Source organism: Mastigoproctus giganteus, chromosome 9 (assembly GCF_048544385.1).
Source record: "Mastigoproctus giganteus isolate SK-2022 chromosome 9, ASM4854438v1, whole genome shotgun sequence".
NCBI lineage: Eukaryota > Metazoa > Arthropoda > Arachnida > Uropygi > Thelyphonidae > Mastigoproctus > Mastigoproctus giganteus.
In genome coordinates, this window is record NC_143583.1 from 78014407 (window position 1) to 78037867 (window position 23461).

Sequence of the window (23461 nt, forward strand, 5' to 3'; positions counted from 1 at the left end):
TTTATCTTCAATATTTGCTTCGAAAACGTTCATCTTTTACCTTTATTTTTTTTCTTTTTCAAAAAACCAGGAACCTCACACACCTGAAGGTTTCATTACATAAAAACATAAAGAAGTAACAACAACAAAAAAATATGTTCGGCGCTCTAAGAACAGCAGTAATGATTTTAACGAACAAAAGAAGTCATTGCAAGAAAGAACTGCGTCTTTCTTCAGCAAGATGAATTGTCTGTCTGTTTTATGTTATATGCACCGGTGTAAAGGGTGAAAAGCTCACTTGGGAAGAGTTGTGTGTTTATCCGAAGCACACTACAGGCGATTAGAAAACGGGAGATTCCTCAGCGGACATACAAACCGGACACACTTGCGGTGTGTTGCAATAGCCAGCAATTTCGTAAACAGTAATTTCGACAGAATGCTGCTAAGAATAACTCACACTAGATGCGTTGAAACCAAGCTTCCGGTTTAAATGAAAATAATTTGAAATCCTGACGCTAATAAACGTGTTTGTAAGAAATTACGACCATGGCAATAAAAGAATAAAGCCACACTGAAAAGCTATGTTAAAGTTAATACAGCTTTCTGTCAGTGCAAATGCTTTTAATATTTTTTGTTTTCAGCGCTATATTTGAACCAGCAGATGGGGCAGTGACATTGCCAGCTGCAGAGGTAAATAAATAAATTTTCATTTGCTTTTCGGTTTGTGGTAAGAGAACGTGCACATTCCTTCCCCTGCAAACTTTTATATTCTTGTTTCATTCGCCACCAATTTCACTCTAAAAAATTGCTATTCTTTTCTCATCCAATGTCTTAGAATTAAAATAGTTTGCAGAAATTTACAAGTAAACAAATAAACTCTCTCTCTCTCTCTCTTTCTTTATTAATTTATTCTGTACAAATGTAATTTTTTATGCATCCAGCCATTTCATCTGCGCCTGAAAGGAAAACAGTCTGTGGAAAATACACAAACTAGTGGTTATTAAAATTATGAGTATAAATGAGAACTTTGGTCTTTGTGAATAAAAATCTTAGATTTTTCCTCCTTTTTGTGCAACGATCTACTAAGTACGTGGCAAAGTTCCTGAGGATGACTTGCAACGATGTGCAGAGCGAATACGAATTTGCCTTTAAAGGTAGATGTGTGTGTGGATCGGTGATGAAGATGTTGTCGTTGGGATTTATTCGTTCAATGAATAGTCATGCAGTTCTAGATCAGGAGAAAAAGGTGATCGAGCAAGATCACCACCGTGAACCTCAAGTTCTTTCGAAAACCTTGATGCAACGACTACTGTAGAAGATCTCGGGCCGTCTTCCAAACTGTGAGACAAAGCCATGGGTTAAAATCCCGTCTCGATTGAAAGAGCTTGTGGGCTTTGTTTTTACACTTTTGGCCAGTCTTGGGAGATAATTGTGCCGGATGAAAAACTCAGGATTGCTCTCCCATTCTTTCCATGTAGCAAAACAGATAAATCGACCATAGAATTTACGAAATTTATAGATTTCGAACAATTTTGAATTGTAGTCTATATTCGTACCTCCTTACATGCAACTGCTGTGAAAGATAGCGCATGTTGTTATGAACATTCTGTAAGGCCTGCAAACTGCAAACTCCCTCTTTTGGCGCACTATGGCCAAAGACGCCCATGCGCCTAAAAAATTCCCAAACAAACAAACGTCCTCTTCTCTAAGTCAAGCGTGCAGATTGATAGATATCCATCGTTTTTTAAACTACTTGACCAATATCAAATGGTCAACTAGTTTAAAAGTAGTCTACGCATCACAGAGGTTTATTTTACATTGGAGCAGTTTCGGTGTGGAAAATCTGTTTATAATATTTACTTCACTTCTTAAAATGTACTCTTCCCTAACTGCAAAGATGAGAAAAATATAAGAAAATAAAACATTAGATGAACAAAAAATCGCTCTCTGTCGTTTCTTGTCCAATAGATTTCTCTATGCATTAAGAAAAGAAACACTTTTAGAATCAAATTATAATAAGACCATCAAAGGGGAGGAGAAATGATCTTTTCCTGTTCGACAACCGCCTCTCTACATCTGTTCCTGTTCTTCGACGACCGCCTTTCTAGATATTACTTCGTGATCAGCAAACAATCTTATCTTATCCACAAGGTTACATTGTTAAAATCTGATATTTCAGCACCTGTCTCGCTCTTTCTCAGCACCTGTTCAGACATCCGATAATCCCCTGATAACTAGTAGCAGTGTCGCGTAGTTTACCGTGTAATCCCACTTAATGTACACAACAAAGACAGAAAGCAAACCCAATTCTCTTCTCTGATCGCTACAGAAAAATAAATGAAGTCCTTAATATTTTATTCCTGTAATCAGACAAATCCCCGTAATCCTAAATAACAGAAGAATGACGTTATGTTTTGCCAGAGATATTTTCTTTAATACTTTTCTCTGCTATAAAATTACAAAAAAATCCAATATTTTCGGCAAGAAATGTGATTTCATCTCATTAATTTAAAATAATCCATACTTTGTGCATTATCCCAATAGTCAATGTGCGCTTTTGTAATTAACTCAACGCCCACAACTATTTCGACAAATTAAAAAATTGTTATTCACAACATTGGACAACAGATGCTTCCTTGTTTATATACCTCCTTATGGATATATATAAACAAGTGTGAGTGGATGCATTACCTGCCGAAAACTTATTTTTAAAAGAACATGTTAAGACTAATTCCAGAAAATCTATCTAAGATTAGAAAACTCTGCTTGATGTTGAAACGAATAAAATCCCATCAAGAGGATCCAGTCAATGATTTCTTTTAAAATATTAAGGTGGTAAAAACATGTATGAGAGGTAAAAGGCTGAGATTATGGGATACACTGCATGACTGTTTACTTGGCCACTGTTGCTACGAAAGCCATTCCTGATAAAAACATACCTATTGAGAAGATAGTGTGGGAAAAGTGAATGATGCTCCAGGTGTGTTTGGAGGGATATGTTCAGCCATTACAGAGATTAATGGACCAATCAGATGTAATTTCCAGTAGATTGCATTGTGTGTGTGTGTCTTTCTGAAAGGGAGGAGGAGAAAAGGAAAGCTAGTCATATCACCACATTCGTTGAAGAGAGCTGGAATGGACAAAATGATGGAATGATCATGGTTTAGAATAAATAGGCCATTTAGGCTATGAATGAGAGAGTTTGGGTTTGAAATTCCCTTCAACCGGTGATTTACCCTCAAGAGAAATTGACGAGTTCTTTCAAGTTGATTGAAATGCAACATTGCATGACCAACAATCATCAGAATGAATTTAATATATCACTTCTCCAAATAGAGCATATTCTATGATGTGTCCTATAATTTGGCCATGCGATATAATCATAACTTCCAATTCGGCAATAATTTGTAAAATCATACATACGTGCGAGGCAGTATTTGTAGTCATCTAACACCGTGGCCGAGTTACCAGGTCTAGGGCGACGTCTCCTAGTTTATTCATTTGTCAAAATACAATTTACAAACATGATATGTATAAGTATAGTGCAAAAGCATCAATAATGCTTTATAGTCTAAAACATGATATGCTAACATTTCATTGCTTAAGTTGTCATGTGGTGTTAGGGCACAGTGCAAAAAATTCCTAAAGATCATCCCGTCCAAACATCAAATGAACCCCAGAACTTTTCTAGATGGTGTGGAAAGACAACAATCGTAACCACCGCACTAGCGAGAAGAACCCATATTTCAGCACCAAAAATTTATATAAAATGAGCCAGCTGTAATAAATTTTATTAAAGGGAGATTTTTGATTCCTTTTGAAATTCGGCCAATGAATTTCTGCTTGTCTCCAGTTTTAAGATAATCTATATACGCGTTTTTCTTGTGGGAGGGGGGGGACTTTTAGTTTGATATTTATCATCAGTCTATGAACTTCTGACAACTGTACTGTCACATAATTTAACGATTTAAAATACAGCAAACCACTCTCAAATCAATTCGTATTAGTAACTCGACATCGTTTTCGTATAATATAGTTATATAAAGTTAAAAATTATACTAAGATAATATCACTAGAGTTTATACGATATTTAAAGGAACCCCTGTTTTAAAAAAAAGTATAAAAATATATGAATAAAAATTATCGTTGTCCTAATTCTTTTTTTTTATGGGAAAAACATACATTACTCTGCCAAAGTGTTTAGTCACGCATCTCAATGTACTGAACGATGCGAACAAGATATATGCAGAGCGAAGCATTTTAAAAGTGTGCAGACAATAACAGAGTTATAACAAACAAGCAGAATGAGTCGTAGCAAGGCCATTACTTAATTTTAAAGAGGCGTAATAGTCAGATTTCATATAAGTATTCTGCCATTGCGTGAGATAGCCCCAAATCTTGAGCCTCAAAAAGTCAACTGCAGCCGATGAAGTGAAAGAACGGACCGACGAATGAGGACGCAAAATGTCAGTTAGACCAAAAATAGACGGAGAGGATTCGCCGATCCTTGAAGAAAGTGATAAAACCCGAACCGAGCGATGTCCTTGGAAATGGGGCTTTAGATATTCGCAGGAGCGTCCGTAAATCGTCCATAGTCTCTTGGGGTCGACAAGGTATTGGTTTCCATGGTAGAGTAGCCGCTCATTAGACCCACATCACTCCCAACGAATTCCTGACGTGAATTCGTTTGCAGCGTACTCCATTTTAAGTCCTATGAACTGTCAAGTAGCGTTGCATAGTCTTCAGATCAAAGCGTAGAATATCGGTGTGGCGAATGGTTGATTGCTATTGCAGAAACTAATTATCGAGTTGTACGTACCCTGATAACTTGGCCATGGTGTACACATCTTAAAATTCTAGAGAAATCGTTCCTTTTGTGTTCCAACTCAATACTTCGCCATTCCGTACAGCTAGCAGTTAGATTTTTTTTAGCTTGGTAAAAATCCGATTTAAGACCTTTCTGGATGAACTGGAATGTGGAATCAGAGTTCGACCAATATTCCCTCTTCTACAGCTGAAATAGCCATTGCACTGAAGGGGAAATTGACACAAAGCCCTGCTGCTGATACAAGACTCTGGTAGAAAGTGTTCCACGATAGACAGTTGTTTTTACTGGAGATGACTGTGGCCCAACACTTCATTTTTTCATTAAAATCGTTTTCTTTCCAAACGTAATGGTGTCCGAATACTTTTTCTAGAACAGTGTATTCTAGGTCGGTGAATCAGAAATGTTAAAAGCAACGCAAGATCAATTTTCTTACTTGAAATGTCTTTCTTGGAAATCCATAAGTTTCTATGAGCCAGTCGTTCGCATGCCTTATTATAAAGTGACCTTCTCAAGGAGACATGTTAGTTGCAATTTATCAGAGCGTAAAATATAAGATGTAACAATCTAAGAAACATCACTTTCTGATTTGCGGTAGTTCAGAGAGAAAGAGAGCGCGTGTATCTGCTACGTGTTCATAACTCGCGTCTTATACATCGCGCATAATTTTCTTATTTTACCGGTGCTTCCCATGGATATGTCGAGGTACTCTGGTGATGTTGACTCCACCAATGACGGATAGTGGAGTTAAGATACTTGTTCCAACAACGCGTGTTCTGCTTATTCACCACGACGTCTATTCCACAAGAGACAACAGTGAGAGAGTGACTGACATAGCACGTTCTAATAAACAACGCCGGTAAACAGTGAAGTGTGTTGCCTCTAGAAACACAGCAAGCCGACTGGAAAATGAGATTGACTACCAGTCTCCAGCGATACCACAGCTCATCATAGAAATGTTACGAACACCGTCGAAGGAAAAGAAATCATCACATTGCTTTGTGAGACGGTGTACTTCGGGGAAAGCTAAGCGAAGTTTTGAGGAAATAGGAATGACTTTGGTATACCTAACACGCGTCCTTTTATTTGAGGTTTAAGTTTACGCTTTTCACAAAGCAATGAGAGAATTAATTCTACGTTGAATTAATGTAATTTCCATTCTTATGTTACGCTACAGCGAATTATTGCAGATATTTGCTTCGGTGTATTATACGCTTATCAGTCTCAAATGCTAATTAATCTGTCTCTCTGTCTCTCAGATAGCTAACCATTTCTGCGTAATTTCGGTAGTTGTTGAATGGATACCGACTGAATATTTAACTCAACGAATTTTATGATTAGAAAATCAATCGGGGCTTTTTTTGAAAACCTGTTCTTATTCCAATAATTCAACCAACAATAAAATAACTTTTAAAATCACTGGGATGAAAACTGTAAGATTAAAAACTAAGATTAAAAAAAATGTCCACCATGGTACTGGATTCTGTGAGCGTCCAATTAACCAGCCTCATAAATCCGGACCGAGCACACATAACATGTTTTAAAAGTCTAGTTTTGTGAAGGTTATGTACAAACTAAGTATTCGTGGGCAATTCGTTATTTTTATTATAGTACAATAGATCTGATTCCTATAATCTCCACAGAACAATAGTAGCCATTGTCCAAACTGTTATACCTACTGCCGGATTGGTCTAGTGGGTAATGTCCTTGCCTGAGAAATAATGGTTGCAGTTTCGAATGCTTCCTTCAGTATGGGTTTTGCGATTGCCGAATATTTTTAAATACTGTACTGTGAACTAGCATCGAACGTCTCAAAATGAATGCATTGACATGCATTCTAGGAAATGTGTAAAAGAGAAATAAATTGGTGTTTAGAAATTATTAATGGAACGTAGTGATTAAATCCACCACCGTAGTGCTTTTTTAAGTTCGAGCCAGCGTATTTTTCCTCTTCTAGAGAAGTTTGATATACAGTGTCTCTATTTGTATGCAGTATCTCTATTTAAGATAAAAAAAAGGTAAGCAGCAGCCATTATCAATCCACTGCAGGATGAAAGCCTCCTCCTCAACGATTCATGTTGAGGAAAATGGACCATAATCTGCCACGCTGGTCCAGACTGTGGTTGGTAGATCGACCGTATTTCCTAGTCAAGGGCTTGGACCCTGGTCTGCTCAAAGAGCGTGTACTACTGCACTCCCGACCACTCGGCTACGAAGGCCTATCTGTTTAAGATACTGTATATCAAAATTTTACAGTATCTCTCTTTGAGAGATACTCAAATAGAGTTCTTTGAGGGATACTTTGAGACAGATACTCAAATTTGAGAGATATTCAAACAGTATCTCTATTTGAGATACTGTATATTAATTTTTTTTGCATCTGTAAATCTACAATACAACAATGTGTGGATACCCGTTGTCCCACCTTGACCAAACTACTATATGTAATCGTATTTAGGCTTTTGATTAATAAGTGAAAGTAATATCAAAACTTAAAACAATAGTAATAACGCTGTTTTTGAACATATACAGATCGAACTATTGCTGGTTTCTTAATTCTACTCGTAAACGCCATTGTTGGTTATGCATGAAGATATCAACTTGGTGTTACCACTGTTGTGGTCCCTAATGTTTAATTCAGTGAAGAGGTTTGGCTAATCAAAGTGAGTTTCAGCTTGTTGATTACAGAACCTGTGTAACATTTCTTGTCCCATTATCGAGTGTTGGACTTTATTACCATAACCCAACTGGACACATGAGTCGCTTTCGTAGTTTAATATTTTCTATCGCTGTTCAGATATTAATAACTTCTGCATTATTATTTATATATCACGGTGTATTAGTGTTCTTATTATTTTGATTCTTCTTGTTGTATAAAAAAGAAACTACTACGAAAGCGTTCATTGACCTAATGCTTTCCTTGATAATCTGTTATCTGTTTTTGCCATAAGTTGAAAGGATACTCAAATACATATATTGTTTCCTTATGACGTGAATTAATAGATAATTGATTATCACAGACCTAAACCAAAACATTTCTTTGGGTACTTGTTGAAGCTTTCTAAAATAGGCGATTCAACTGTGAATTCTAATATAACACGTTAGGAACACTCAACAGTGAACAGGGATAAACAGTAATCATTTAAAAAAAGAGCATAGAATAACCTTTCTCTAGGAGACACTGCTGGAATTTGAACACCCGCATGATCAGACTACGGGTCCCACCAAGGAGATTCAACAGCCATCGAGCTTGTTGAAATAATCCAAGGAAGTGAACGTAGATTTTACCAATGTTCATCGGATCTTTGTGTAAAACGATGTCAGGATATAGCTGTACATTTTTTTCCGTGACTCTCTTTGTGAACAGGCCAAACTGCGCATGTTCCTTACTTCAAGAGACTCTAAATAATATTTTTTTGCAATAAACACCCTTACTAATGCAAAATAAAGAGAGGAAAGAACTTAAACGAATTCGAATCCATTGTGTCACTTCCACCAATCATCCAGGCCACCATATTCATCGCCAGCGTCTGAAATTCGTAGAATGCCTCTACTCGCTGTACATGAGTAGCTCTGCAGTCGACAGAAGGAGCCATGATTAACTGTGCATGATCGAATCTCACCCTTCGTTACTATAGAAACGTATACTCAACAACTGCTATTCAGAAAGCTTTCGTTATGAATAGAAGATAACGTGGCAGGTATGTGAATCGGCCAGGATGTTCAGGACCTGACTGATAAATGGAAGTGCGCCACACAGAACATCTGGACATGCAGAAGACTCGCTGGAATAAATTATAAACTCTGCAGGATCCCATTACATCGAATGCAGTATGCGCTGCTTGTATTAGGCATATTACTATCATTAACTTGATTTTTTTGCCGGTGGTTCCATCCATAACTCCTTCAGAGATTTATCAATCTTGACCTGAATTTGACTATTTGTATCGCGTACAGCTCGTGGCCACAATTAGATAATTTATGAAGCATTCCTTATACATCTCGCCCACTCAGCAAGCAAACACTCCCTATCTCAGCAAATATAACTCGCTTTTGGTAATTATATAAATAAAAACGTTAGAATTTAAAGACAGACAAATCACCAATTTAGTAGAATTAAAAACTCCGGCGATAATAGCATTGCAAGCTGCTCTTCAGATAATGTAAAAAAACCAACTCTGAAAATCAGTTAAGTAAATTACAGAAGTATTGACGAAATAAGTGATGGGAAAACGGTATTGCCTTGAAGGAACCGTCAAGGTCTAGAATAGGCTAATTGCTTTCGTATAATGATTAGCGCGAGAAAAATAAAGAAATAAAAAGGCCAAATAATCTCATAATGACATAATGCAGTACTAATTAAGCCATTTTTCGAATGAAGTTGGAATGAGAAAGTCTGCACCAAACAAACTAGAAGGCAGCCCCAGAAATTATTCGGCACTTTTGTATAAACGAATGCCATAAATAACGTACAGATTACGATCATAAATATTTCTCGCTGTCCACTGCTTTTTACTTTACACTTTATTTAAAGAAACTCAGACTACATGTACTATAAAAATTTTGTAATTATGGATAAAACACGTTCAAAGAAATTAGTTGTGGATTGGCCCTTGATGACCACTTCATAAGCAGTTTTCAATCATCCAGTTCTTGAAGTTGATTTTCATCCCAACTGCATGAAGCTCCAATACATCTACCGTATCTCTTCTACGTCTAGTTATTCTAAAAAAATACAATTTGATTCCAATGTGTCAAGCATCATGTATGCTCTGTTTTTTTTTTTTTTTAAGATTACTGAAAAGTCAAACACAAGTTTTTAAACGTGTAATTTACATTACTGATTTTTCCTGTTTTCGCTGTTTAAAAATTACGTTTCTGTACTTTCCAGTTCTTCTGGAAAGTAGCCCTCCTATCCAATTACATTAAGAATTTGCCGTTCGTGTTTTTCCCAGTCGTGAGGGTTTCCGTTCCTTAACTTCTGCGATCAGTGAGAGAAACGTATAGTTAAAACAATTGAGGAAGGTCCTCCAAAACACTTCCTGAGCCCATTTGTGACTGTCAATCAGCCCCTATGGTGAGATGAGGTTACCAGCAGTATCAAGGCGTGTCGGCCCGGTTCAGTTTAGCATGATAGACTTACCAAGTCGTTTCGTAGGGCTCACTTCTAGACCTTCATTTGTTTTCAGCAACTTACCAATTTTTGACTGGGAATATTTAATTCGTAAACAACAGCAATGGAAAACAGACATTTTCCCCGCATGCTGTCCAACTACCGTTTCCCTGTGAATCTCTGTGGAAATTCTTTATGTGTGTATGCACAGTTTCCTACAACGAGAGCAATAAAATCCGTATACAATTTATAGACAATCTATAACGATTTTCATGACTTAAACTTCAATTTTCAACAATACAATTTATAGATAATCTATAATGATTTTCATGGCTTTAACTTCCGTTTTAAACAATCCAATTCCAGTAACTAAGTTATTATTGAGTTATTCATTTACATCGTCACGACTACCAATATTGAAATTATTGCTAACTTCACTGAGGAGCAAGTTGGCGTGCAAATCGCAGCGAAAGAATTTTAGGATTATATTTCTCACAAAGAAGTGAAGACGCCTACTTAACACGCTGTAAAATCATTGCTAACTTACGTTGTTTAGAATAACGACAAAAGTACACTGTACTTTGGTTGTAGGAATTTGTTGGTTTGTAGGAATTTTCCTACAAACCAACCACTCGTCATCCAGAATAAAGATCCTTAGATGTGTCAACTAAACAAAAACCTAACAGCTACAATCTGAAGAACAACTAATCATTAACTTAACCTGGATCCGACCACTGGCGTAAACTGGACTTGACCACTCATTATCTGGACTTGACCACTCACACGGACGGGACAACATGTCCCAGGAATGGCATACGAAGACCTGACAAAGACATTGTGCAGTTTGCTGCCGAAACATCATTAGGCGATCTGAACCGGATACCCTCACTCGGTTCACTTTCCATCCCTTCCCTTGGCAGGGGGATGGTTACTCGACCCCTCTTCTGGAACATAGTTTTGGACAGCTGGCTCACGCAAAAACCTGACAATATCTCTGCCTTCGCCTACGACGATGATTTGGTTCTTCTAATTCCAGGTCGATCGCGTCTTCAACTAGAACAATCAGCCAATATAACTCTTTCTGAGCTAATCAAGTGGTCAAGTATACATAAACTGCGAATATCTGCCACAAAAACAAAACTGATGGTTTTTAAGGTTTTCAAGTTAGATTACAGAAGGCCTCCAAATATAAAGATAGACGGAAAGCAAATCCCTTTTGTTCCTGAATTAAAATATCTTGGCGTAATTTTAGATGACAGGTTAACCTTCTCCTCTCATATTAATCACCTCGCCTTGAAGATTAAGAAGTTCACTGCAGCAGTTATCCGAATTTCCAAATCGGACTGTGGACTAAATAGGAAGACTCTCTTACTATATTATACAGCAGTATTCGTACCAATAACAACATATTCTTCGGGAGTCTGGTTTCATAGAGCCGTCACTGTTAAACTCCGTTCCAAGCTCATCTCCATTCAACGGATTATGCTGCTTGCCATGCTCCAGGGCTGCAGGACAGTGTCCTCTGCTGCTCTGCAGTTCCTTACTGGAGTCTTACCACTAGACCTGCATGTCATCTTCAAAGGACTATGCTGTCGTCTAAAGCAGGGAGTTCGCGGCGAGATTCTCGACATCTCATGCAACTTAACTGCTAACATCAAAGACGAGAAACGGAGAATCTGGAATGAACTTATCAGTGTGTGGCAATCACGATGGGATTCCAGTACTACTGGTCAAGTCACCAGCTCTTTTGTTCCTGCAGTTACCTTCCCTCTCAACAAGAATGTCCGCCAATGGTTTTCTCCCAGCCTAACAACATCGTATATACTTACTGGGCACGGCTCAATCAACTCCAAACTATTTCAATTTGGCTTGTCTGACACCAGTCTCTGCTTGTGTGGTGTTGAGCAAACCTGGACGCACATTCTGTATCGCTGCAGCCTGTACACGATGACAGATCTACACTACAAGCCGTTGTCAGCAACTTCTCTGAAGGAAATGAAGTGGCGCTGACTGAAAATTCTCAATCGTTCTCAACTCTGCAAAAGTTCTGCTCTGCTGTTTTCACCAAAAGAAAGCAACTCTTCTCAAGTCTATCAACATATCAACAACAAGGAACCAACCCAACACCTGCAATGTCTATCGATATTTCTTAAAACTGATATCGCCTGCCATCCACTTTTTTTTTTAAGTTGGTACCCCAGTGTGGGCAGCTGTGGACACAGAATTAGCTAACATCCATTGGTATAGCACTACCTCCAGTGGGTGCGGTTTTCGTTCTTCCTAGGACAGAAAAAGACTGCTGTCTTCCGGTTCCTGTGCCACAATTAATACTTCTGATTAGTTGCGTGATGTAATTTGCCGTGTGAACATGTTACATGTTCATTACACTTATAACATTGTAATTAACACGATTATATGTATATATCATTGTATGTATCATTGTATATTGTATCATTATATGTATCATTGTATATTGTATCATTATATGTATCATATATATATCATTGTATATATATACAGTCGGTCCTCGTATAACACGTGTTTGCATTACACGAATTCGATCATACACAATTTATAAATAGGGGAACGTTATCTTATATAACACGAACCGAATTCGCTTATGCATGATTCGCCTTTGTGTTTACAAGAAATGGCAGTCGAATGCGGAATCACCCCAACTGAACGCAACACGATAGGAACGAAGAAGATTCTGAAAATGTATTTATGTGTTTTATATCAGTGAAGGGGAAACACATTTCACCATAATAACGTGAAAACCAACACAATTCCAGCTATCGATATAATCGCAAATGCAATTAGATGGAGTTTACTACCAGTTTATAACAGATTCCACTAGCAGAAACGAAACTGGAAATTGTTTTATGGTAGTAACCCCCAGAAATGTGCTTTAGTAAAATGTGAGGTGTTAATAGTGTATCTCGGCCTTTACGGTGTTGTTTATTCAGTTGCTACACGCGCGCAGCTTTGTTTCTGTGTATCAAGCGTGCCACCTCGTTTGTAATTGTGCTTTATTCCCTAAAAATTAGTAAAATACTTAAAAGGTGTGAAAAGGAAGCGTCCTGGCTAAGACACTGCAGATTCAGAGAGAGAAAAAAAAAGAAGCAATATCGATAAACAGAGGCGGACTGGGTCAAAAATTCTTACCCAGGAAAATTTGTAGTGGCCTCATACTACAGTTTATGGCCAAAATCACACCGGCCTTCGGCCCACCGTGGTTTCCCCCGTAAGGCTTATGGCCAGTCCGCTTCTGTCGATAGAGGAAAAATATGAAATTGTGAAACGCTTTGAGCGAAATGAAAGACCATGTGATATTGCACGTGCTACAGACCTAAATGAGGAAACGCGGAGAATTACAAAGAATGCGGAGAAAATAAAAACAACTTTCATAGCGGGAACAACTCAAACTGTAATTAAAATCCATTAGATTAAGACACAAAGAAATTGGAAGAGATGGAACGGCTGTCATCTGTTTGGATAGAAAATCAAACAAAAAGCAAGTTTGCTTACGATAGAAGCAAAAGCATTAGCAATATTTTATTACGACTTACGTATTATAATTTATACTTACGTATTATGAAATACGTAAGTATTTTATTACGACTATTTTATTTAATATAATAAATTTTTTACGAATAAAATACGTATTTTATCCGTAAAAAATACTTTTTTAGTATTAAAAATACTAAAAATACTTTATTATAATATATTATTATTTTTATTACGTATTTTAATCGCTATAAAATACGTAAGTATTTTATAACGATTAAAATTACCCGATTATTTATTGTGTTTGGTAATGTTTTGGTTCCAAATGTGTGTTCAATCTTGGGTGGTCGGCACCTAACCCTACTTTTCCCATAGGGCCTGTTATTTATATTGCACGATTTTGCATTGCACGAGGGTTTCTAGGAACGCAACTATCGTGCTATACGAGGACAGACTGTATCTATGTATGTACATAGCGGATTTGCCAGTTTCTGGCTAGGGGCCGCTTGTTGTTTTGTTAATAATAACAGTTATCCTCTATCTTAACCTGGTGAGGCATGGGCCTTCCCTACCGACTTTTGGGGTTATCTTCACAATGGACCCCATATTTCTGTCTTTCACCCCCCAATCTTCAGTCTCCCTTCCCTCTCTAGCTATCTTGCGACTAGCGTTTGACCCTTCTCAAAATTACACAAGTTCCACACTAAAAAAAAAAAAAAAATTTAACTCTACCCCGCATAACTTATATCTCTTTTGGCCTGACCCAATTTCTAGCGTTTCTCCCCCCCCCCCACTTTTTTATTTTTAGGTCCTAGCCACTGAAATCTCAGGAAATTAGGTGGCAGGACCTGCCAGAGTAAATAGTAAATCTCTCAAATACTGGTGTACCTGGTCTGCCTCCACGAGGTATAGTGTGGGCAACGGTGGGCCTCATTTGAGACCCAACGGCTAAAATACCAGATGAACAACGGTACAAAACATTACACACCACAATATCCATACACTTTTAAACCTCTGGCCTCTACAGTGTTCTGTATCACACCACAATGTATACTACGCGGAGATGGGGGAAACCCCTGGTGCCGTTAGACCCTAAACACACTATACATATTCCGCTTTTCCAAGTGGTAATTCGCAACTTCAGAACCGAATCAAAGCCTCTTTTACAAGGTGTGAAAGAACAATAGGCCCTACCCCCTGTCCTAACCACAATCGCAGATGCTTTATAATCTTCAATGATAACACATTCCTGGTCTGCCTCTTCCGGCGGAACAGGAACTTTATATTAAAGAAACATGGTAGACACTACCGATCCGATTCAAATCGTCATATTAGAAAAATAAAATGGTTACAACAGAACGTTACCATTCTTAGTCGAATAGAAATTTGGTTTTAATATAAGGTAAACACAAACACAAAGAGAGCTCTCAATCATCAATGATCTCTTTAATTTATCTCGTTATTATTCTGTAAACTCTGCCTGTAATCAGTCTTATTACATAGGCAGAGTTTAGAAAAGACTTAGGAAAAAGGGTAACACATTCTACTTGTATTATTAACTTCCATAACACAGACTCAGTAATGTCGTCAATCATATGGTTACCAAACCAACTGCGACATAGGTCCAAATATCTTAACGTATCAGTGTCAAAACAAAATCTGATAGAATTCTTATCAATACTCAAAATACCACTTAATACAGTTGCCCGAAACACCATTTCGGAAGCCAAACAGATTGTTAGAGTTTTATGGGCGAATGCTCACAATTTGTTAAAATATTCTAAGACCAGAAATCTCAAAATTAAAGAAAACTAACTGACATAAATTGTCCAGTTACGACGAAGGTATGGCTTCGCCTTCGTCGGTAATCACACTTTGTACGTGTCAATAAGTGATGTTACACAAGATAGTGTTGTATATGAGTATATTCGCCCATAGAAATTAGCATTTAGCATTAGCAGTGGCAAATGATGTAAGAAAGCAAGCTTATTCACCATCATCCAAAAACAAAAACACGACACCTCCCATTTCATCTATTAATTCCCCCCAATACTTTGTCTAGTTCGTCCTTGAATTTATTTAAATTATCAGCTTCCACAACAACGGACAGAAGGTTGTTCCAACAATGAACCGCCTGTTGGCTAAAGACAAACTTCCACGCATCGATTCTGAAACCGTCCTTCCTCAATTCGAATTTGTGCCCCTCATGTCTGTGGTCCGATCAAGAGGAAGAATCCCATCAGCATTGAGCTTGCTCAATCCATTCAAAGCCAACGGGTTGTTGATTGCTGGAAACAAGTCAAACAAGACTTCCCCTTGACAAACCCGTGCTGTGGTTGTAGTATAATTGTGGCCTTGTCTAGATGATCCTGCATTATTTATTTTACCAGTGACTCCACTTATACCAAGGAATTATGGACCTTTTTCACAACGTGACTGAATTAGTCGGTGTTAGGCGAGAGTAGTATGGTTTTATTTCCGGAAATTGCTGATGCGCCTAAAACTCTACAACAACCAACTTATGTCAGAGGAAACATTGCCGCATTTTCTTCGCTACTTCACACTCTGACGGCAACACATTACTGATAAATTTGGAGGACACGCTGAACATGTTGTAACATGAATTTTATAACGTTGCTAAGTATAGTAAAAGTGTTAATTTCTGTTTCTAAACAATGTTTTATGTCGTTCTAATGGAAAAAAATAGTATGATGAATTAAATAATCATCCTGGAGAGAGAGAAAATTGACTTGTTGATACCAAGGAGGTCTGCTGCTCTCATTACAGCTAAAGGAAAACCAATTTCCTACTGATTGTGTTCTGTTATATTTTGGAGGGCAATATATTATTAATTTGATATCTGGCTAAGTATTTAAACTAAAATCATTTGCATAAAACCAATAGACTATAGTGTATAGAAACTGGTGTACCTCATGGGTCTTGCTGTCCGTTTTTATTGTTTATTTTTTGGAAAAATTGATTTTCGTTTCCACTTGGTATAATCTAACTCCGAAAATGAAGAAAGATAATATCTTTGCATGGGCAGGATATTTCTGTGGCAGCAATTGCCAATGAAATTGGTGTTTACTATAGAAGTTGATGTCCAAAGTAAAAGAAAAGAAGTTGTTCTCTCATAAGAAAAGAAAATTGGAACATAAGAATCAACTACACAGCAAATGAGAAATATTAGGGCTTTAAGAAGTATTTGTTTCCAAGCATTCCTGACATGTTCCCGAATGGCAGGATCATATTCGAGGATACCATCAAATAGAAAGAATGAATGGCTGAAGCAGAACAAAATACGCTCTCCTAATTTATATTCCAACAGAGAACTGTAGAATCCTCTGAAGCACTCCAGAAAAGACAAAAATTTTGGGACAACATTCATTGACAACGTCAGAATAAACGAAAGCCGAATTATACTCATCAACGTATTGAAAATGGAGTAAGTCTGCGCTCTGATTATGATCCGATCAGATGGAATTTATTTTAATATTTTCTGAGAGTTAAACATACACATCCCTTGGCTCGGTTTGGACTTTGAATTTGCTCCCTGGCGATTAATGCAATGAGGTAGTCCGTATACTGTGTCTATAAATTTCCTATTTATGGTTTTTTTGTTTGGTTTTTGAGGGATGAAAAATCTTAGTTTCCATAAGAATAAACATAGAGCCTTCACCCGAGACAGGAGCTGGAAAATCGGGTTAAAAACAGCAGGTGTTGCAGTTATTATGACTATTTTTATATATGTTCGTATGTACATAATTTTCATGCAAACAATGTCCCCATACAAGAAATAAAGATTATTTATTTCAATCCCATTGTCGATTCTGTTTAAGCTTCCATGAGGATGTTAACTTATTTATAACCTAATCTACCTATGAAGAGATTAGTATATAATGTAATAGTTAATTTAGATTACAATACCATTAATAAAAGATAAAGGAATGAAAAATTTGTATTAATAATACGATCGATTACACTACCGAATCCCTCTTGATGCAGTGCTAAGGCAACTTGTATAGCAAAACCAGGCCTTGGAAGGCACGCCCGCCTTCCTCCAGTCTTACTCTCTTCAAATCAACAAGGCTTTCTTTGACTTTATGATGACAGCGCGTATTTAAAGAGATCTGTCTATCTTCCTTTCTTCATTTCTCCAGAAATACTTGGCTTTACAGAGTACTTGAAAATTTCTACAGAAGGTTTTCTAGTGAAATAAGAATTGATGGCGAAATCATCCTTGCTTCTTTTGTTTTTGGTAGAAGTTATAGACAGTATTGGCAGACACAGGCAACAGAAAAAAATTGCAGAAGGCAAGAAAAAAAATAGAATAAACAGAGAGAGAGAGAGAGAGAGAGCATAAGCGTAGGTGCTGTGTTTAAAATCCTCCCACGCTAACAATATTCATTACGGTAAGGTTCTTATCTTATTACTGGCAGATCAGACAGTTGGATGATTCCTATTCATGCTGCCTTCATCGTACACGTAAAATAATTCGAACTCCTGCGCACATGCACGGCTTTCACTTGCTGCTATTTACACTACCCCGGCACATCCTATTAGTTCCGCAGCTGGAATTCACGACGCTTTCACGTCCTTTAAAGAAAATCTTCCTTGGGATTTCCCTTATTGTCATACCACGGCAACCCTTCTTCAAGCCTCCATTCACCTTTTTGCACATCTTTACTCCATTTAAAAGGAGTATTTCCCATTGTACAATATTGCATTTTATATTATCCTCTTTACTACTCCAAATATCCAACGTATAAACCAAAGACTTATAATTACTAATTATTATTAACCACTACACCTCTTCTGCCAAGATCGTCAGATATTCAGATATACCCCCTTATATAATGCCATTTTCCCCTTTTACTGTAATTTTTTCAAGCGCCACACTTTAATCCAACAAGTACAAGTCTTCACCAGTTATTATTATCCCTACTCAACCTCATCAAAGCCTATTTTTCAAATATTGTATATTTCTCTTCCAGAGACTTTCTCGATACGTCCTCACTTACTGTAACCCCCCATCCCCTTGGCATTTTTGTTATCTGCTACAGTCTGGGATATTCCCAGTTGCCAACCTTACTCTCTACTGTACATCTTACAATCCCTGTCAAGAAGCTACACCTTAACCATTCGGTATTTTCCAGTAAGATCGTGCACATTAACTTCTTCCTTCCGTTTCTGATTCTTTCCCTATTTCAATAGAATGTTTCACCAGAAAAAAATGTCTACACTTTTAGTACGAAAATTACAATAAAAATAAAAATAATCAAACCAAAGTTTCCCTTTCTATATTGTGCTTCCAGGAAGCACAATACTGCAAGTAATGAAAGATCGAAAGAAAAAATGTCTCGAAACTTGTACGATAAGTGCAAAAGTTCTGTTTTATCTTCCCCAATCGATTCGGTAGAAGTTTGAATAACTTAGAGAACTCGCAATATTACCACCAAGGGAAATATGAGTCCTTATCCAATACTTTCTCAGTGGGAGTCGGAAGCTGTCAATGTCTGTGGAATTCAAGAAATTCTTTAAGCATGCCTGTCGAATTGATAGGTTTTCTTCCCCGTGCCACGCTGTACGGTATTAAAAATGACGAACACAACGCGTACTGGGGGAAGAGAAGTTATGAGTTTTGACAGGGCTTTCTGCCCTGTTAACACTGGCAAAAGAATATTACACCAACACGGAATATTAAATGATCAGAACATGCTGTATACCGACACATCACTACTGAGGGGAGTTTCTGTGAACACTCCGTACTCAAGTGGGCACATTGTTGAGTGGAGTGACTAATAATAACAAGGGATTTTACATTGATGACACATTTTGGAGGATTAAAAGCAAAAAAAAAAAAGAAAGAATATTTAGTGTCGCTTCAAAATTATGTTTCTGTTATTTTCTGATTTTTCTATCAAGAAAAATAATATATAACTGTCCAGTTTTATTATTATTATTATAAAAAAGTAATTGTTTCCTTTTTATACGCAGTATATACGATATTTATGACAAATGTTAAAAACTAAATTTTTATAAAGATTATTAACAAATATCGAACTAAGAGAAAAGATTACATTTGATTATTTACAATAAAATAGCTGCGTAATATCCTAAATAATTTATTTTAAAACAATACATTTTCATACAGAAGAAATATTGTTAAAAATTCAACAATCAGAAACTCTGTTTAAAATACAGACGATAAAAATCTACAGTGATGAAATGTCAATCAAATTTCAATGACTGTAAACAAACTGTAAACAATACAGCTTTTTCAACAATTGGATCGCTATTTTTCCAACAATTGGATCGCTATTTTTCCAACAATTGGATCGCTATTTTTTAAACAATTGGATCGCTCCTTTTTCAACAATTAGATGGCTACTCTTTCAACAATTATATGGTTACTTTTTCAACAATTGTATCGCTACTTTTTCAACAATTGGTTCGCTTCATTGTTGGAATGAAAATAATTTGCATTCAATTCTATAAAAACAGCATAGTTGTAACTCCGAATTAAAAGCTGTTGGTGTTCTCAGATTTGTTTTCTAAGATTTATTGTTTTTTTGGTTTTAATCAATTAAAATATAAATTGAAATTATTATTGTTATTACAGCTTTTAATGATATTACAATGGGGCTCACATCTGGTGAGTATGGGCTTGGCAAACCCAGGATCCTGAGCTGGATATCATCATTCTTCTCTTTCTTGGTGATTTCCTTCTCTCTCTCTCTCTCTCTCTCTCTCTCTCTCTCTCAGGGTAACTCGAGATTTTTTTTTTTTTTTTTTTTGCTGGTGCAGCATAAGCCTCAGGCTTCCTTGCACTATATAGCTAATAATAATAATAATAATAATAATAATCAATATTCAAACACACCTTAATTAAATTATTTAAAGAATCGCAATGTTACTATAGTGAAGGTTTTAAGACCTAATTGGAGTTTAGTATTTTCATATCAGATATGAGTAATTCTAATCAGTATTTTCAGGAAGTTTTGGGTGATTCGTTTGCTAACGCCACATTTCATAACTCTAAACTTCGTTTTAAATATAATGTACTGTAGTAATAAACAGATCGCTCCATTTCCAATAGATTTCATTAGATGCACCAGGGATTGATTTAAAGGTGTACTTACTAACGTAACCTTATCTTTCGATTAATAATTCGTCCTAAAATACTAATAAAAAGACTATGAATTTATTTCTAAATGCAAAATGCACGTAGTCGCATATTCCTCTTAAACTCGACCTAATATTTCCGCTTTGGGGATTCATAATGGAAACACTCAGATGGCGTGTTTGCTAATCTACTTTTTCTCTATCGAGCTTGTAATTAACCATACAGAAGTAGCATTTTCCCGGAAGAGCCCTAACGGCTTTTACATAATTATTTTAAAAACCGAACTTTAATAATAAAATCCAATACAGCCAAACGATCGTAGGTGTGGTTGTATAGGAAAACTTGGCGTGTGGCTTAACTGATGCAGCGATGTGATAAACCATAAAATGCGCGCTATCCGGCAGTTTCCTGGAGAGACGGTCTGCTTGGATGAAGTAGTAACGTACCTCTTTGCCAAGTACTCTTAAAACCTGTACCGGGCGCAAACATGCGCTTATTACAAGACGTACTGCAATACAACAGCCAAATGTGCGTTCCAACAATTAGGCCAAGTATTTAATGCTCAACAAAAATATGCATGAGAGTTATTCTTGCGTATTATTTCTCTAAAATTTTGCAATTGGAGCGTTCTTCTAGAAAATATCTATTTGTGAAAAATAGGGATGAAGAACGAAATTTCTAGATGCATTACATGAATGCTGACGTCACTGACTAGCCTATGAAATCACCATGACAATGAGTCACGTGCATTTCATTTCTCGACAAATATTTCGTAATAATAAAACTGTCATAAATAGCGATCCTTTTGCAGTTTTCTTAACAATGAAATTTTACGCAACAATCAATCTCGTGTCGTCTGCTTCTCGCAAAAATATCGGTAACAATCGAACTCTTTATTTGTTAACAATGGAATTAACACTTGAATAAAGCTGTACATTCTTCTGGAAGGCAACGATGAATAGTCATTTTTTTTATTATAATTTCGTAATCAAACAGCTGAACCTTTTCTTAACACTAACCACGAGGCTTATTTTTTAAGAAAAGCGTTATTCGCTTAAGCGAAACACCTGCCGACTTTGCAGAGGCCTAAGGATGAACTAAAATTACTTGAACTTAACAGATATGTCTTAATAACTGAACCAACATCCCTTTATGGGTGTTTTTGGCAAAAAATTAGAAATAAAAGTCAAAGATTTCTTACCTCATCTTCGGGATTAGTATTAACCGAGTCCATACTCTGACTTAGCGTCATGGAACTTTCCGTGCTACTGATAGCCATCCCCCGATCGTCTTCAGACACAGGAAAATGGTTTTTTCCCCCCAAATGACAGATGGAAAGAGATAGTGGGCCGACACACTTCGCTTCACACGTTTGCAGAAGGTGCTTCTCGGAAAAACTGTGTGAGTGCTACAACACAAACTACACGCCGACACCACGTGCTGGTGTTTCACGAGTGACGAGGACGATCGGTGCGAAGGTGCGGTGCGACGACGAGTGCAGTGTACGGGAACTGTGAGACTCGGCAGCGATCCTAGGAGCTACATGTACACACACACACGAACACGCGCACACACACGCACACCTAATGGCTAGTCCACGTCGCGAAAGGAGGGATGGCTTGGATGTGTATCTATCGCGCGCGCGCTCCTACGAAAGCCGCCTCCGTGCAGGTATTCCGGACCAGTAAGTGCTTGTATAGGCAATAAATAAAACATCCCCGACTCAAATAGAGACGCGTCCCAACGTGTGTTCGGTTTGTTTTTTAATGCGTTCGTGAAATTTTAAATAACGCTACGTTACTGGATTAGAGCACTTAGCCAATTGATTTTACGTATGCAGCCATGTAAGTCGTTGTTGACTGTGGATCAAATAAACTACTTCGGGATCGCTGGCAAGGACTGTTCGTGGGCACAATACTATCGGCTATTTCTTTACTGTTTTTTCTCACAATTATTCCATTTTTTTTTTTTTTTTTTGTTTTGTTTTGTGGCGGACGCTTTACGGTAGAGTATTTCGTCCGCTCTTAACCCTTCTTATTTAAAAGATTCGCGCGCATTGTCATGTGCAGCATTTCTTTCTCCTCCCCCTAGACAGAAATACACATAAATACCACGTGAAAATGAAAAATTATAAAATATATTATTCGTTCCAAGTATATAATTAACACATTCTATGACAACATTTATTTTTACACATATTCTTGCGCACATTCTATGACAACATTTGTTCGACAACATAACTACATGACAACATTACATCTTATTTGTACATTTCTATGACAACATTACACATGACAACATAATTAAGACATTCTATGACAACATTTTTTTTTATTTGATGATTAAAAATTATAATTTTTTTAATTTTTAAATCCTCTGAACAAGCAAGCAGAGAAAAATCAAACCTTTGTTTTCTTTTAGACGCTGTTAATTACAATTTCGAGATTTTATTGAACTCCGAGAATTAAATTCCAAATTATACTGAATAAAATTAATGATAGAATATATATGCACGTATATTTATTGATTATTTAACATTTTGAAAGGCAATTAGCATAGTTTCTCTAAGATGTAGTTGTATATCATTTGTTCTGACTTTGGCAACGTATTTTAAATTACTTTGTATTATATTATGATGAACTGTAGTTAAGTTTCTGTTAAAAAAACAGTCATTACTTTTAATTTTGCTGAATAATGAAAACTGTACTGATTAATATATAAATATGGAGAGAGAGAGAGAAATCTGAAATGCATTTATAATCTTCCCTCGTGAAAGTACAGCACACCGATAGTTTCTGAATTAATGATCTGCGGTGTAATATTTTTTGGCCTAAATGTTAAACGGACATGAATTAAAGACTTCTAAATGAGAGAGAGAGAGAGAGAGAGAGAGAGAGAGAGAGAGAGAGAG

The 23461-nt window shown here is 36.8% G+C and overlaps 1 protein-coding gene across 3 annotated transcripts in view; it reads right to left on the reverse strand.

The window, feature by feature from the left end:
- LOC150080474 (protein couch potato-like) overlaps positions 1-22009 on the reverse strand; it is a 365119-nt gene extending 343110 nt beyond the window's left edge. For all 3 annotated transcript variants that reach the window (XM_090381012.1, XM_090381013.1, XM_090381011.1), the window contains exon 1: positions 21752-22009. In XM_090381012.1, the coding sequence (XP_090237138.1) occupies positions 21752-21829 (78 nt within the window). In that variant the 5' untranslated portion in view covers positions 21830-22009. The remainder of the gene's footprint in view (positions 1-21751) is intronic.
- Positions 22010-23461: the final 1452 nt, after the last annotated feature.